The following is a 15,859-nucleotide window of genomic DNA, read 5'->3' as shown; positions in this document are numbered from 1 at the left end:
AGCAAGCGCGGCAGCACCATCTGCTCCAGCTCTTGCTGCAGCTGTTGCTGCTGATAGTCTGCACTTTCTCCCCACGAGCTCGTCCGTCGCTCCTCTGGCGGAGACAGTGCCTAGTTCTCCCCCTGGCTAGCTAGCCTTGCAGCTAGCTATAGGGCTGTGGCTAGCGGGCCCGCTGGCTGGTGGCTCCGGTGTTCTTGGCTAGTGCCTTACCGTGACCGTGCTGGCAGTTCTGGCAGTTGTACGTTCGAGTGGCTGGCTGCTGGCTAGCTGTAGTCTGCTGCGCCCACTGCTCCCAAAGCGTTTGGCAGGGATAACAGTGAGAATTCAGTTTATTTTGCATTCTTTCGGGCTGTTCACTTTTTCTCCCACGCAGCAGTAGAAGCAGGCCATCTTACCGAGAACCAGCGGCTGCAGCAGCAGCTGATGTGGCAGCAGCTTTTGCTCGGGCCAATGCTGTTTGACTTAGCAGCTAAGCAGAGGCTGCAGCGGCGGCTGATGCCGTTGCTGTTACTGCCTCTGTTGCTGCATGCGGCCAAAGAAGCCGGCACGGAGGAATGCTCGCAGAAGCCATGAGTTCATTGTCTTTCTTTCAATGAGCTAGCTAGGAGTTATCTACTAGCTACTTCTGCCACCTAGACATTACTAGGTACCAGCTACTATCTCGATGGTAGCTAGCTTCTAGCTAACTACTAGCTAGCTGTGGCTTCTTTTTGCGGAGCCTAGCCGCCGCTGTCTGCTAGGTGCGCCTCCTGACTGCAGCGCTACAGCTTGCCAGCTAGCCACCGCAAGACACGGAGACCCTTCACGCTTTGCAAGGACCGCAGCACCTGCAGCAGCTACTTCTGCAGCTGCTGCTGCCGTACCTACAGCAGCAGATGCAGCAGAACCATCTGCAGCAAAGGCAGAAAGAGCTACAAAAAGACATTAAGCCTGTCGGCTGCAAGAACTCGGGCGTGCATAGGCAGCCCTCCACGGGAAACGCGAGTCATTTAGGAAGCCGCAGATGCTCCTACAACAGCTGCTGCAACAACTGATGCCGTTAGGGCTGCAGCGGCTGCTGCTGACGGGACTGTTTAACAACTATGGCTGCAGCAGATGACGGCCGCAGCAGTCTACGCAAGTCCCCTCGCTGATATTACTTTTACTACTACTGCACCTGCCATTGCAGCTCCAGTTGCCAATGCTGCTATGCCGCTGCTGTTTCATTGCTTTCTGCCGCTCGCCTGCCTTAAAGCTGCGTTCACTTCCCAGTCATGCCTGCACTGGATCCAGGAGCCGATGATGGAGAGTTTGCTGCTGCTACTGCTACTTCCGGGGAGTGCTGCGGTTGCAGAGATTGCTGCACAGGTTGCGCCTGCTGCAGATCCTTTTGCTGCTGCATAGGAGGCTGCTCCGGCTGCTGAACTCGAGCGTGCTCCTGCTGCGAAGGCGCTTCCTGCTTCTTAGTAGACTGTTGTTGCTGCATAGATTTCTCCTGGTGCAAAGGCCGTTCCTGCTGCTGCAGGGCAGCCTGCTGTTGCTGCAAGGCAGGCTCCTGCTGTACGGCAGGCTGCTGCTGCTGCTCCAGCTGCTGCAAAGGCGGCTCCTGCTGCTGCACCGCAGGTTGGGGCTGCCGCAATACAGGCCCCTGCTGCGGCAAGGCAGGCTGCTGCTGCGGCAAAGGCGGCCCTTGCTGCTGCACCGCAGGTTGGGGCTGTTGCAACACAGGCCCCTGCTGGTGCAAGGCAGGCTGCTGCTGCTGGTGCAAGGCAGGCTGCTGTTGCTGCTGCAAAGGCGGCTCCTGCTGCTGCACGGAAGTTTGGTACTGCTGCAAGCCAGGCTCCCCCTGCTGCTGTAGAGGAGGTTGCTTTTGCTGCAAGGCAGGCTGCTGCTGCAGCTGCAAAGGGGGATCCTGCTGTTGCAGAAGAGGTTGCTGCTGCTGCAAGGCAAACTGCTCTTGCCGCATAGGAAGTTGTTGCTGCTGCAAAGGAAGCTGAGGTTTCTGCTGCTGCTGCGAGGGAGACTGCTGCTCCAGTTGTACAGAAGGCTGCTGCAGCAGAAGCGGTGGCTGCTGCGGCAGAGGATTCTGCTGCTGCTCAGAAGCATGTTGCAGCATTTGCGGCTGCAGCTGTGATTCCGGTGGTTGCTGCAGCTGCTGCATTTGCGAGTGCGGCTGCAGCACAGAGGGCTGCTGTTGTCCGTGCTGTTGCTGGTGTGGCTGCTGATGCTGTTGCAGTTGCTGAAGCTGTTGCTCATGCTCCCGTTTTTCGCGCGCGTGCCTCTGCAGGTTATTAAATTTGTCTCTGCCCGTAAGAGGCAGCGTTTGTTGCGTTTGTTGCTGCAGTGGCTGCTGCAGTTGCTGCTGCTGGTGTTGCTCTGGAGTTGCTATACTATCAGAAAGAGGAGGTACAGAGGGGTCGGGCTGTGTACCAGGAGGCCCTTGAATACCAGCAGCGGCAGCAGCAGCAACAGCTGAAGCTGTTGGAACTCCCTCAGCTTTACTTCTGCCGTCATCGTTGCCGTTGCTGCTACTGCTGCTGCCCAAGCCCAAATGCCACAATGCCCGTGAGAGCATCACATACACCATGCAGCAGCAAATGCAGGCAATCAGACACAACAAAAACCACTGGCGGAGACGCGCTGTGCGCAGCTGCAACAAGGCAGATAGCAGAGCAAAACCGCAACACCGAAAGATCCTTCCAGAAGCAGCAACAGCACAGCAGCAGCGACAGCCGCACCAACAACAGCAACAGCAACAACAGCAGCACCTGCAGCGGCAGCACACCGTTTAAGGGCCGTAATGCGTGGGCACATACGAAGCGAACGACACAGAGGGATGCGCTGCACATGCAAGGAAACATCTACTAGAGACAGCGTGTAACAGAGATATACATTAGGGTAGGGAAAAGCGTGCTAGGGTCAAAGAAATATGATTGAGCGAGTCACAGCAGGAGGGACAAACAGCAGTTTTTGAAAGTGACAAAGACAGAGGCAGAAGGGCAAAGGCAAAGGCAGCCATGCAGCAACAAAAAAGAGACAATGAACAAAAACAAAGAAAACAAGACACAAATGAAAAGGAGACAATCAGCCCACCATTCGCGATATCGATGCCCGGCTCTCAGCTAAAGTGTCCCCCCAGCGAGCAACCTACACAACGCAGCGCAAAGCAGCAGCCACAACGGCGGCAGCAGTGGCTACATCCGCAGCAGTAAGAGCACCAGCAAGAGCAGCAGCATGGGTAGCAGCAGGGGAGCAACACGACCGCCACCAGCAGTAGCAACAGCAGCAGCAGCAGATGCGGAGTCCCTCGAACACCAGGGGAAGTAGACGCTGTTGCGGCTCAAGGAGAAAGAGGCCACAAGGCAGCGACAGCCAATGGGTAGGAAACAAGGCGCAGAAACGAAGTAGAATGTGGCCAGGAAGAGAAAAAGGCACGCACACGCATTTGCATGCAGCGGATGCTGTCTGTCCTGCCTTCGAAGCGAACAAACATAGCACAACAGCAGCAGCAAATCCAGCAAACTCTGCAGGCGCGAGAGCGACACACCTGACTCCTTGTCCGGAGGATCGTCTGCCGCTGCGCCCCCAACGTAGCAGAGACATAATGTCCAACCTGCTCCGTCTCCAGCGCCAGCATGTGGGCCCGCTGCACCATCAGCAGGAAAGTCAGAAGCAGCAGCAGCAGAGTGCGCAGCAACGTAGTCAGCAACGGCGGGAGCGAAGTCCGCAGCAGCAGAGTCAGCAGCAGCACCAAAGTCAGCAGTAGTAGCAAAGTCAGGAGCAGCACCAACGTCAGCAGTAGCCGCCGCCTGGAATGCGCTAGTTATCTGGCTACCCGCCCGTCTCTTCTGAGCTTTTTTTTACTTTGAACCGCACTCTCCCTATTTGCTGCTGGTGTCTTCCTGCGGTATCTCCTCTGTCCAGGTTCCGTGCACTCTTCTCTCTGTCTCTATTTGCGCCCGCTTCCCCAGTCCCTTTCCCTGAATTACTACTGTCTATCTCCTCGCTCCGTGTGCCTTTGTCAATTTCTTTGTCCTGCTCTCTGCCTGTCTTTCTTCCTTTCTCTGTGTCTCTTTCTTTCTGTGTGCATGCGTCGATCTCCGTTTCTCCCCGTCTCCTCTGTTCCTCTGTCGTTCTCTATCTCTACCTCTGCCTTTTCTCTGCGACGTCTGCATTTGCCTCTATCTGTGTCGTTCTCTCTCTGAATGTGGTCTGTGTCTCTACCCTGTCCCTTTCTCCCTGTATATTTGTCTCTATGTCTCTGTCTGTCGCTGCATGTGTCTGCTCGTCGTTGTCTCAGTCCCTGTCTCTCCTTCTCTTTCCTTCCCTGCCTCTATCTGTCTCCCTTTTTGTTTGTCTCGGTCCTTCTCTGTCTCTCTTTCCCTCCCCATCTGTTTGCGTCTCGGCCACTACCCTTGTATCTCTTCCCCTCTCTGTCTCTTTCTGTCTCCGTTCGCCGCTGCGTGTTTTGATTATCTTCTCGCAATTTGGCAGGCCCCTCACAGTTCCCCCACCTCCAGCTGTTTGCAGCCTTCACTCATCTTCCCTTCATTCCCCAGCAGACTCTCGCGCTGCGCCCCTCCTGCAGAAGATGAACCCCAAGCCCCCCAAAGCACTAAACCCCAAACCCTAAACCCCAAATTATAGTAGGATTCAAGCCATAAACCGCAGACATCTGACCCAACGGCATCCCCAGAAAACAAAACCCCACCCTATATACATATACACATATATATGTATATAATGTATATATGAAGGTATGCAGATGGATGCAGATAAGCAAAGAAGAAACAGCTCCAAGCAAGCCACGTCAAGCCCTGTAGCACCTGTCAGCTGCTGCTGCTGCAGCTGCCTACCGTTGGCCAGAAGGAGCCGCCTCTCTGCAGCGTCAACTTCAGCGTACAATAGGCGCAGTTGCTGGCGCAGTTCCACAACCTGCAAAGGCATCATTACAGGGCACATACCCCTGCTTTCTCTGCAGCAGGTGCTGTTGCTGCTGCTGCCGCTAATCCTACTCCCCACGCTGCACCCAATACTCCGCGCCGCGGCAGGTTTCCTCTCTGCAGTGCGTCGCTCCAAGGTCATCCCAGCAACAACTGCTCAGTCACAGCGGCACCAGCCGCTGCAACAACAACAGCAAGAGCAACAGCAGCAGTAGCAGCAGGAGGAGATGCAGCAGCAGCTGCTGCTGCTGAGAGGGCAGCAGAGCGAGGGAGCTCTCACGCTGTGAGGGGGCGAATGGCTTCTACCGCTTGCGGGGGATTCAAAGCGCGCCTCCAGCTCCAGGCGCCGCAGCTGTGCAGCAGCAACACATCTTTTTCAGCTAGCCATTCATGCATGATAGCTAGCTGTCTTCCCATTCAGCGCGGGAAGGAGCCTCACCCACTGGCTAGCCGCCGCCTCACCTAGCTAGCTGTCTCCCGCCCTAGCTTATAACTAGCTGTCTAAAGTCCTAGCCCCCAGCTAGCTCTCTCCCCTTCGAACTCCTAACTAGCTGCCTTCCCTGTTACGTCCTAGCTAGCTGTCGCCCCTCTGGCGACGGCTAGTTGCGCTTTCGGCAGGTGACGGGCGGCTAACTAAGCGCTTCCTTCGGAGATACAGTAGAGGCTAGATCGAGAGACAAAAAGCGCTCAAGAGCTGCACAGGTGCCAGCAGCAACAACAGCAGCAGCAACAGCAGCAGCAACAGCAGCAGCAACAGCAGCACCAACAGCAGCAGCAGCCAGGTGAATGGCGACGTCACAGAACGCGGCAGCAGCTACAGATGCGCACGAAGTGCATGCATGCAGACAGATGGACAAATATAGACCGGCGAAAGCTGCAACAGAAACAGACAGGAAACGGCAGCTGCCCTCACCCCCTCCAAAAAGGCATTCGCTTCGCGCCGACAGTCCGCCACCAAACGCTCCAAGACGGGAGCCTCCTCTGAGCAGCAGCCGCAACAGCAGCAGGCGTTTCCTGCTCATCACATAAGGCGTCTAAAAGCAGCCATGGCCAGCAACGGATCTCACGGACTCTTTGTAGCTGCATCAGCGGCAGCTGCAACAATGCATCGAGCGGCACGCAGCAACAGCAACAACACACCCCGAAGCTGCTGGTCAGAACAGAAGCACCAGCTGCAGCAACAGCAGCATCAGTAGCAGCAACATTTGCGGCAAGCAGGAGTACCTCCTGTATGCCGCTTAACGGCCTCAAGAGAGCGGCTCAAACGGCTGCATGCCTCCCGGCATTCCAACTCGATCTCGTACGCATGGCTATCCATGGCCCCCTCCCCTTGCCGCTGCAGTTTCCGCCGCTGGTCCGGTACCACTGCTGTCAGTGCTGCAGCAGCTGCTGTGGGGGCAGTTTCTGCTGTTGCCTTTGCCCTCCGATATCCCTGTTGCGGTTGCTGCTGCTGCTGTGTCTGCTGGTGCTGGCGCTGCTTCTGCCGCTGCCGCTGCTCCTGTTGTAGCTGCTGCTGGCTTTGCTTCCAAGTCTCTCAATGTGTTAATCGCAAAATCTCAGAATACCATGCCGTATCTGTTGTTGCTGCTGCTCCTCCACTCGCAGGCTCCTTTGCCGCTGCCGCTGCGTCTCTGAAACGTTCCACCTGTTCTGAAGGCATGCCCTGTTGTGGCGATCGACCCCGCTGCTCTCGCTGCTGCTCTTGTTCAAAAGGCAGCATACTTCTGCTGCTGGCAGCTCGGCTGCAGCGGTGGGAAGAGAAGCCGGTGCTCCAGCAGCCGCTGGTGCTCCCGCTGCTGCTGCAGCAGGGATGACTAACGTGCGTCGCGGGCCCCTGTGAGGGCCCCATAAAGGGGTCCTCGCCTCCAAGAAAGGCCTCTGCAGAACAGGCAGCAGCAACAGCAACTGCACCGGCTGTCGCCACAGGGGAAGGCGTAAGGCTTCGATAGCAACTGGAGCAGAAACAACATCAGCAGCTAGCTGCCTTTTTGTGTCATGTAGAGAAAACCTTATTTCCAGTGTCAAAGTGAGGCAACTTTAGGCTTTTCCAGGCTGGCTGTTGCTGTGGAAGACCGCCTCCAGCTGCTGCTGCTGCTGCAGCAACGGCATGCCGCGCTGTGTCCTATCGGCATTGAAGTGGGTGGGCTCCGCTTCAGCTACGGCTCTCTGCATCCCTCACCCCTGTCAGAGAAAACAGACGATTTAAAATGCAGCGCAGACAGACCTGAGGAAACAAACGGGAGGTCTGCTCCTGCTGTGGTAGGTGGAGCAAGCAGCTTCTGTGTCTGCACGCCCTGCTGCCGACACTGGGTGAGCAACAGCAGCAAGGAAATCAGCGTAGCGGTGCAATTAATATACTGGATTGTCATTTTTATTTCCAAGACACAGGCGCTGCCTTCGCACCAGCAAGCATTTCGGCCGCAGCAGCAGCAGAAGCAACGGCCGGGGCGGAGTCGATGAGACTTTGCTGCAGCAGCAAAGTAGCAACGGCAGCAGCACCTGAGCAGATCTCGTAAGCAGGTGCTGCTGTAGATGGGAGCCCAGCAGCATCAGCAGCAGAGGCAGCTGAGCCGTGGACCCAGTGGCGTCGGCTCGTGTGGACTCCGCTGCTCCAGTCGCTTGTGCCTCAGCTGCTGGTGCTTCTGCTTTTGCTGCTGCGGCTGTGGCCACTAGCGTGGCTGCTGCTGTTGGAGGTGGCTCCCCATGGTCAGACTGCTGCGTTCCCCAGGCAGCTATGGTTTTGCACCTGCTGCTGCTGCAGGTGGAGCCCCCAAAGCCGGCTGCTGCGCAGCAGCAACGCCAGCGCAGTGCTGCCAACTACGTCAGGAGGTGCTAGCGGAACTGCAGCTGCAGCGTCAGCAGCTTCTGCAACGCAGATGGCTGACACGTGATCTTCTGTTTCTGCAGCATCTCCCGAGCCGGCGTAGCTGGCGATCTGCCGCTGGTGCTGCCTTGCAAGCTCAGCGCTGGGTGGAAGAACGACTGCGAGCGCTCCTCACAGAAAGGTCGCAGCATCAGCAGCAGCATAACTTGCATCAGTCTTTAGTTGACCGGCTAACGAGTCTTGGCCGGCGCAGCAGGAGCAGCTGCAACAGCAGCAACACCACTAGCGGAAACTTTTGGCAGTTGTTGTGGACCGGCTTTGTTGCAGCTGCTGCTGCAGTAACAGCAGCAATGGCTGCTTCTCCTACGGTGGTCGCGGGGGGCGACTTGGCGGGGGGAAGGGCAGTTCCAGCAGCAACCTCGCGCAACAGTCTCAACAGTTGGGTTGCCTCAAGCTTGCTGCAGTGCAGTGGCAGTGCCCTGTCCTTTTGGGGTGTATGCACGGCTGGAGCACGCATACAACAGGCGCTTGGAATTTCGTGTTCTTCCGTTCTTTCCAAGCCTTTTGGCTTGCTTACAATAGCCGTGGCTTCCAATGCTGCTGCTGCAGCTGCTGCTGCTGCAGGCTTCGCGTGCAGCAGGCTGCAGCAGCTGCACGCCGGCAACAGTATCGGCGCCTCCGGGTGGCTCGAAGCAGCAAAGACTCTGCAACAGGAAACTCGAGGAAAGTGGGGGGGCCTGCTGCTGCAGCACCATCCCCGGGCGTCTTCTTTGGCCCTCACCACCACCAGCAACAGCAACAGCAGCAGCGGCAGCGGCTGCAGGCAAAGTTTGCTGAGGCTTTTTGCGGGGGAGACCATTAATTGTTTGCTGCTCTACTATTTGCTAGGTGGGCGTCTGTTCCGTCTGTCTCCTTCGAGTTTGGTGGCTCCCGGGGCGTTCAGTGACAGGGCTTTGTCTCTATCTGCCTCTACGGTGTACGCGTCAGACACTGAGCGGCGTTTGATTAAGAAGGTGGGGCTGCGCTTTGGGTGCCACACGTGCGGGACCCGATCGCGGAGCACGCGTTGGGTGGCGGACCACCAGCCCCCTACCGCCCAAGTCCTAAACTATGAAAGGACTGGCCTAGGCAGGGTGCTGGGGACGCTGCGAAGGCTGGTGGGGGGCTCGAAGTACTGGCCCCAGCGCCTCTACCCTCACTGTGAAAGCTGCAGCCTCAAGCAGGCCATCGTGGTACGGCGTCAAACAGCGGCTGCTGCTGCTGCTTCTGTGGCCGCTGCCACCCCGCTCACAGTAGCAGCCGCCGCAGCCAAGCTGAGAGAGAAGAAGAATCTTCTGCAGCGGCAGCAGCTTGTCTACAGATGGAAAAGCCTCAGGTTGTGGCATTTCACTGGAGGCATTCTCACTCTTATTCGCTGCGTCGATGCCCTGTAACTCGATTGCTTCCAAGTGTATCTGCCCAGACGAAGTGCGCGTTCTGCCCCTTTCTTGCCGCTACAGCAGCAGCTACAGCAGCGGTTGCAGCAGAAGCTGCTGCTGTAGAATTCCTGTGTTGTGCGCACCATCGCCTTGCCCATCTGGGACACGGCAAGTGTGATAGGATATCCAAGGGTGTCGAACGCTTAGTGTTTCTCGGGCTGGTCGCCAGCACGACCGGCTGAAGCTTACTGCTGGGATTCATCGGCAATAGAAGGAAGACGGTTGGCTCGGGAGGGAGGTTGAAGACCCATCGACGCAAGCGGTGGCTGTGATGGCAGTGGCGTGCATCGATTTTTGTATTGTAAGTGCACTGTTTTCAGCAGCTTCCTGCACAACCGGCATGGAAATGTTCATCGAAGTTAAGGGTGCAGCGCGAGCCGAAGATGACGTCTGCTTTCCGTTCACTGCAGTTCCCTTCAAGGGCCCACAGGCCGGCGCTTGAGGGGGCCCCTTGAGGGGGCCCCTAATCCCCAGAACAAGGTGTGCAGATGCCTTTCGCGGCGTCGATGGGAATGCAGACTATTTCTGCCGTCAGCCAGTGGAATCAAACGAAGCCTTGTCGGGTCAGCTTCAACTTGCAGACGATCCCATTATCCCAAGGCAAACAAGCGCAGCGCACAACAGGCGAGGCTGTGGGTGGGTGATGGCATTTCCTTCTTTCTGTAGCCCCAGGAACTTTAAACCCACTGAGCGCCCGCCTCCTAGGACAGCGCATGATGAGCGTCGTCCGCCTCATTGCAGATAGGCAGTTGATAAAACGAAATGCTGGATGTCTCAGCAACCGAAACCTCCACATAAACGCCTGGTCACTGTCACTGTCTGCCACGGATGCCCGGCGTCCAGCAATGTTTTCACGGCTACAGCACGTTCGGCGGAGTCCTAGTGATGTGCGGTGGGCCTGAGCCAACTGCACCGTCATTCGCCTGAGCCTGAAGCCCCCATTGGCAGGGCTTCCACTCTTCTGCACTAGTGCGCGTAGGTTGAAGTTACTTCCATAAAATTTTAAGCCCCGACGTGGAACACTACGAACACCCAACTCAGGAGAGCGCCGTGTACCGCAGCACCCTTTGGGGCGCATGCAGATTCTGTTTGGCGGGACGGCATAATTTCGTATTTGCATTGTTCGAACCACCCCCTGTCGTTCTTTATGAACGGAAACATCCATGGCAAACGCTTTCGCTGTAGTTCGTCTTTCTCTTCTCGTTAGAGCACGTGAGGACTGCACTGGTGGTGAGTTGCAAGCAACTCCGGTATTGCTCGCCTTGGTTTTGCAAAGGAGATGCGAGTGAGATGGGAGGAGAGCGCATGGGAACAAATAAATCGTCCACCCCGAAGGCGAATGCCGCTGGGCAGTTGGTGGCAGGCAGCCCTTTTGTGGGATCTGAGGAAGATGGACGCCGGTCCTCCGTGCAGAGGTTACGGAGGTCCGCTTGCAGTAGATGCTGTCGCTAGCGATGAAAAGCTTATTAGTGGTTGCATTTGCCCCCTTGCCAAAAGAAGTCTTCAGACACATATACCGGAGCACTGGGGGGAAACTGTCGGATAGTTCGTGAGACACGAGTATCAGGACATATGACCGAAGTGAGGATTTTTTCCTAAGCCAACAGCCTACATCTCTTGGTAGCAACATAAGGCGGCAAAGAGCGCGGTGGGCGCAAGAAGCAATGCACGGAAGCAGGAGCCGACTACGGGGCTCGAACCCGCGACCACCAGCTTAAAAGGCTGGCGCTCTACCGACTGAGCTAAATCGGCGGGGTGCTGTGCAGTAGGTAAATGTGTTCCCCTTCGCCTCAAACGGCGTCTGCGCCTTCCTCGTGATAGTGCTGATCTTCGCCTTGTCGATTAAACTATGTCTGCAGCGCCGGTTTTCAGTAGCATCTCCTCTGTCGAACTGCGAACAGTTGTTGTTGTTCGGAGAGGGGGAGTTTGCTGCTGTCGGTCGCAGCTCCCCAGAGTTGTAGTAAATGTCTTTCTGCCCTTTATCCGATTCACCATCTCTTCAAGGGGTTCCTTTTTGTGAATGTACAGTTTTGGCCTTTGTGCAGGCTTTCTTGGGATGTGTTGGGAGGGAGGTCCTGCGTACACTTGGGCGTTATTGCCTTGTCTTCCGTTTGAGGTTTTCTTCTTTTCTAGTTTTTTGTTTTGCAAAAAAGGGGTTGAGACGTGTACGCTTGAGCCCAAAGAGGAGTGCCTTGAACTTGAGTTACCTCCCGACCCCGAAGGGTTGCAACACCAAGCGGCGTTCAGTGAACAGAGATTTGTACAGCGAAGCGCACTCGTCTCCTGCCGCCTCATTGGGGTTGCGCACCCAAAAGGGTTCCTGCTTGGTCAGCTGCACCTATTCGCGTGCGACTCCTCTGACTTTCCTCTGCCTTAGATGTGCAGTTTGGCCACCACCACCGTACAGAGCGCCGCCCTGCCTCTTACGCGAGCGCGCGGTGCTCTGACGATTTTCCTATGTGCGTGTTTGGTGACGGATTCGTTGATGATATTTTTAAGAAGAGCATTCAGCACGCTTTTGGACTCCATATAAGTGAGGCCGGGGATGCGCCTAATGTGTCTCCGAGCAAGACGGCAAATAGCAGGGTTGGTGGTACCCTGAATGTTGTCATGCACTGTCTCGTAGCTCTTTCACTGAGCAATCCCTTGCCTGCTCTGAGTCGTCCCGACACGATCCAAGTGGTTTCAGGAGTCCAGCAACAGAGGGAGGACAAATACGGCGCAGAACGAAAACAGCCTCGACATACCGGTACAACTGCCACGCTGTGTGCAACGAGGTGTACCGAGGACAAGCTGATGCCGAACTGCCAGATCGCAGAAGCGTCTCCTTCCGCTAGCAGCGCTTCCATGAACGCCTTGCCTCAATGAATTCCTCTGTGCGTGAACGCTTGTTGGTTCACTAGCTTGGCTTTACCAAGCCTCTCAGCATGGACGGCAACTCGGGCAATGAATTACAACCTGAATCCATCCTTTTCCAAGAAAAAAGAACGGACTGGAAATGAAGTGTTGTTTGCCTGCACTTGTTGAACAAGCTGAACTGTAGTATCTCTTGGGGCTCTCTAGCAGTAGCTGACGTCCCGTTGTCTCCAGATGAAAAGTGCTGATGCGCTGGGAGCAGCTGTCAGTGAATAGCTGTATGTACTTCGCTGTAAAGTCGTACTACGCATGCCAGCCAAGCCACCGAAATAGTCCTTCATTATCGTACTCTTGGAGATTTTTCGTCGTGAGCGTCAGACGACCACAATCAGTTTGCAGGGTAAAGCGTTGCCATTAAAGCAGTCTCGATACTTTTTTTCTCTCGCCAGACAGCGTAGAGCGCATTCACACATACCAGATACTTCTGCACTCACGGAAACGCTGTGAGCATCAGTTGACTATTTGGTGCTATATCGAGTCTCTGGCTTGGTGAGAGAGGCCTAATTCAACCGTCATATCATTGCCATCAGTTGCTAGGAGGAAAGGTTTGTCGAAATCAGGTAATGCGAGTACTGAGGTTGATGTCAGTTGACTAACGAGGTCGAACCAGGGATTAAGTTGTGGTTTTATGATAGGAGGTAGAGGGACTGGAAGTTCGTGCGAACGTGTACAGGGGTATGCGCCACTCTCTGTTTTCTGCCGAATCCGGCATAGCATCTGCTTCAGATACTCGAAATCATCAGAAGCTAACTGGTTGCATGAAAAGGGAACGCTTTTGTGCTTTTACAAACCACCGGTTCTTGCTTACCTGTTGCAAAGCACGCCGTAGTTTGTGCAGGTGGTCCTACACACTCCGGCTGAATAGAAGCGCATCGTCCATGTGCACATGGACAATGCGCTCCATCCTTCATTGACTGGCCCCCAAGAAATCGTGATTGGCTTCTTGCTGCAGTTGGGCAGGTGCATTCATGAGCCCAAAGGGCATTCACGTGTACGCTAGATTGCTAGCGTGGGTATGGAATGTCTGGAATGCAGTCTTTTGCTCATCGTCAGGATGTATTGGGAGGTGCTAGAAACGCTTCAGCGAAGTCTGTTGATGAATAGACTGATAAACCATGCAAGTGATCAAATATTTCCCTTTCCGAGGCATCGGAAGCTTCCGCTTCACGGTGGTTTTGTTGAGGGGATTAATTCAACGGAATTGCGCCTATTCCCTTTCTTCTTCTTCGCCAGCACCCCACTCTGTCCAGGTGCTAGCAAATTCCAGGTTATTGGTACGAATCTGGATCAGCGCAAATTTAAGTCGTTATGGGCCTGTGGAAGTGTCCGCCACCTCTTTTAGCCCCTTGAGTCTCACTTTGCGTGGGGGTCAAGACATTCCCTTGATTACTTTTTTTCCTCCATTAGCGGCTCTGCTAGTAGGCTTGCTTCTCAATTCCCTGAACTGTTCTCGTACGTCTGTAGCCTCGAATGAGGAGGCCTTCATGATTGCAAAAGAAGCAGATGCACTCCTGGTGGCGTTCCGCGTGGGAGCTGGATCCCGGATGTTGTCAATTGCCGCCCTTCATCTTCTTAACCCAAAAATGAAATTCACAGCCCCAATGCGTTTACGCTCAATATTCGGGTATTTTCCAAGCCCGCTTGCGCCCTTCCCTTTGCTAAAGTTTTGGACGCTGCGCTTTTTCTCCAATGGCGTGTACTTCACCATCTCGGCAACACAAACTCTTGCATCCCCAAGTTCCCTTTGCATGGCCCATCCTATTACCGACTGCTTCGCACCGGGGGGCATCCCTGTAATGAAGCCTGGACATAGAAGCTTCGAATCCACGGTTAAGCTTGCGTTCACCAAGGACTGATACTTCTCGATGCAGCTCCCTGTCGATGGCTTCCGTTGTCTAAGTGTTGTCAGTTCTGCCGTGTCCTCTTCTCTGGCCGAAACGGGAATACACCTGCAGCGCAACGCATATCGGAAGGCTTCCCCAGTCCGGCTTTGCTCTGGAAATGTGGTAACTTTGCTTAGGTGTAGCCACCATTGTTGTACCTTTACTGATAGTAAAGAAGATGCAAAAAGCAGCTTTAGCTCTTTGGGTGCATTCTGGAGAGAAGCATGCAACTCCACAAAGGTAAGGAACCCCTCAGCTGCCCCTAGGCGTCTGTCATATCTAGACGGTCTGGAAAGGCGTAGGCATTCTTCATATATTTTTTTTGCTTTGCTGAGATGTTCCGCTATATGCTATGCAGATACTGCGGTTCTTTCAAAGCGACGACGTTCCCAGACGATAGTCACCTCTCCCCAGAGGGCTGATCTGGACCACTGTCCATTGTGCGAGAAGCGACCTTGGCCTCAGTCAGATTTCAACAAAAAAATTTGGGGAGTACCTAAAGTTTTGTTGGCTTGTATCCTTCAAATCAGCTTCGGCATCAATCAGTGCTGTTCACTATGCCTCCTGCTGTGGAGGTGAGGTTTGCTGCTTTCGCGTGTCCTGATGAAGCATACGATGCTACCAAAGAGAGTCCGCAATCTTACTCGAGGAACTTTGCGAGCTTCCTCTGAAAGAAAGGACGGTAAGAGCTCCAAAACAGCAGTTGACCTCCCCTCCACTTCCTAGACGTTCTGCTCTCAGGAATCCAAGGGCTTGGGCCTGGGGAAGAGGGGGCAGCCTGATATCAGTTGCACACACCTCGTTGCAACCAATGCTGCAAGGTAGCTTCACAGGCAAGCACAACCACAGCTTTGCTGTCTGCACTAAAACTTTACAGAATTTTAGTATGTGTGTGTGCGTGCAGGCTGCCTGCTATGGCCAAATAAGTGTTCATGTAACAGCTTCGGAGAGACCATCCTACAGTTGGCTTAAAAGGTTCGTCAGCCTTGGGCACACGTCTGATCTCTTCCGCAGCCAACTCGTCGTCATTGGGGGCGGAGGGTGGGCAAATAAATTATACGGACTGACAGCGCGCTGTCCCAAGATTATTTGGAGCCTGTGATGCCAACCTGAAAGTCGTCGCATCTGAGCAACTACAGCTGTTCGCAGTTTCTGAGGGAATGCCAGTAGCACGGTAATCCACGTTATATCGACAGGACAAAGAGCTGCACTACCAAGGAGGAAGGCAACGGAGTGACATTTAAGCGGCAGAATGGGTCAGAAGCCTCGCCAGCCCGAAGAAACGCCGGCACACGAGACAGCCTACTACGGTGCTCGAACCCCCGACCAGCACCTTAAAAGGCTGACGCTCTACCGACTGAACCAAATTGGTCGCCCACCGCCGGCCGCGGGGCGAGCCTTTCAAATGGCATCAGCAGCACTGAAAATTAGAGGAGGACAAAAACGTGAGAACACTGTACCTGCGTTTCCAGCGCACTTCATTTAGTGTCTCGGCGCGTTACTCCTGGCTACCCGGAGTGTAATTGCCGATTTAGCTCAGTCGGTAGAGCGCCAGCCTTTTAAGCTGGTGGTCGCGGGTTCGAGCCCCGTAGTCGGCTTCTGTATCGGTGTTGTTCTTTTCTTCGAGTACATGGTTCAATATTCTTTTGCTTAACCCCAAACAATAGTGGTTGCATTTTTCCATATTGCCCCTGCTGGTTGCTTCTCTTCCCCTTATTGCCTAGCCGCCTCGCTTCCTACTTTCGTCTACCTACCTCGCTTCCTACGATCACCTACTTACCCCGCTTTCTACATTTGTCTAGCTGCCTTGCGTCTCGTGATTGCCTGGCTGCCTCG

The 15,859-nt window shown here is 54.9% G+C and overlaps 2 protein-coding genes across 2 annotated transcripts; one reads left to right on the top strand and one right to left on the bottom strand.

Annotated features, from left to right (window-relative positions):
• Positions 1-1,240: 1,240 nt before the first annotated feature.
• Positions 1,241-7,094, bottom strand: EAH_00024740 (hypothetical protein, conserved; the record flags this gene model as incomplete). Its single annotated transcript, XM_013392995.1, has 9 exons — positions 1,241-2,629; positions 3,073-3,126; positions 3,527-3,625; positions 4,494-4,594; positions 4,836-4,914; positions 5,836-5,903; positions 6,147-6,453; positions 6,645-6,800; positions 6,996-7,094. 9 exons carry the CDS (start codon positions 7,092-7,094, stop codon positions 1,241-1,243), a joined length of 2,352 nt encoding a protein of 783 aa, XP_013248449.1.
• A 531-nt stretch (positions 7,095-7,625) lies between these two features.
• On the top strand, positions 7,626-9,179 carry EAH_00024730 (hypothetical protein, conserved; the record flags this gene model as incomplete). The annotated part of the gene is made up of 1 exon (XM_013392994.1): positions 7,626-9,179. The coding sequence occupies one exon, from the start codon at positions 7,626-7,628 to the stop codon at positions 9,177-9,179; it is 1,554 nt and encodes a 517-aa protein (XP_013248448.1).
• Positions 9,180-15,859: the final 6,680 nt, after the last annotated feature.

This window comes from Eimeria acervulina, genomic scaffold (genome assembly GCF_000499425.1).
Source record: "Eimeria acervulina Houghton genomic scaffold, Eah_scaff196, whole genome shotgun sequence".
Taxonomy (NCBI): Eukaryota; Apicomplexa; class Conoidasida; order Eucoccidiorida; family Eimeriidae; genus Eimeria; species Eimeria acervulina.
Note: the sequence above shows the minus strand (reverse complement) of the source record. Positions and strands in the feature narration are given on the sequence as shown.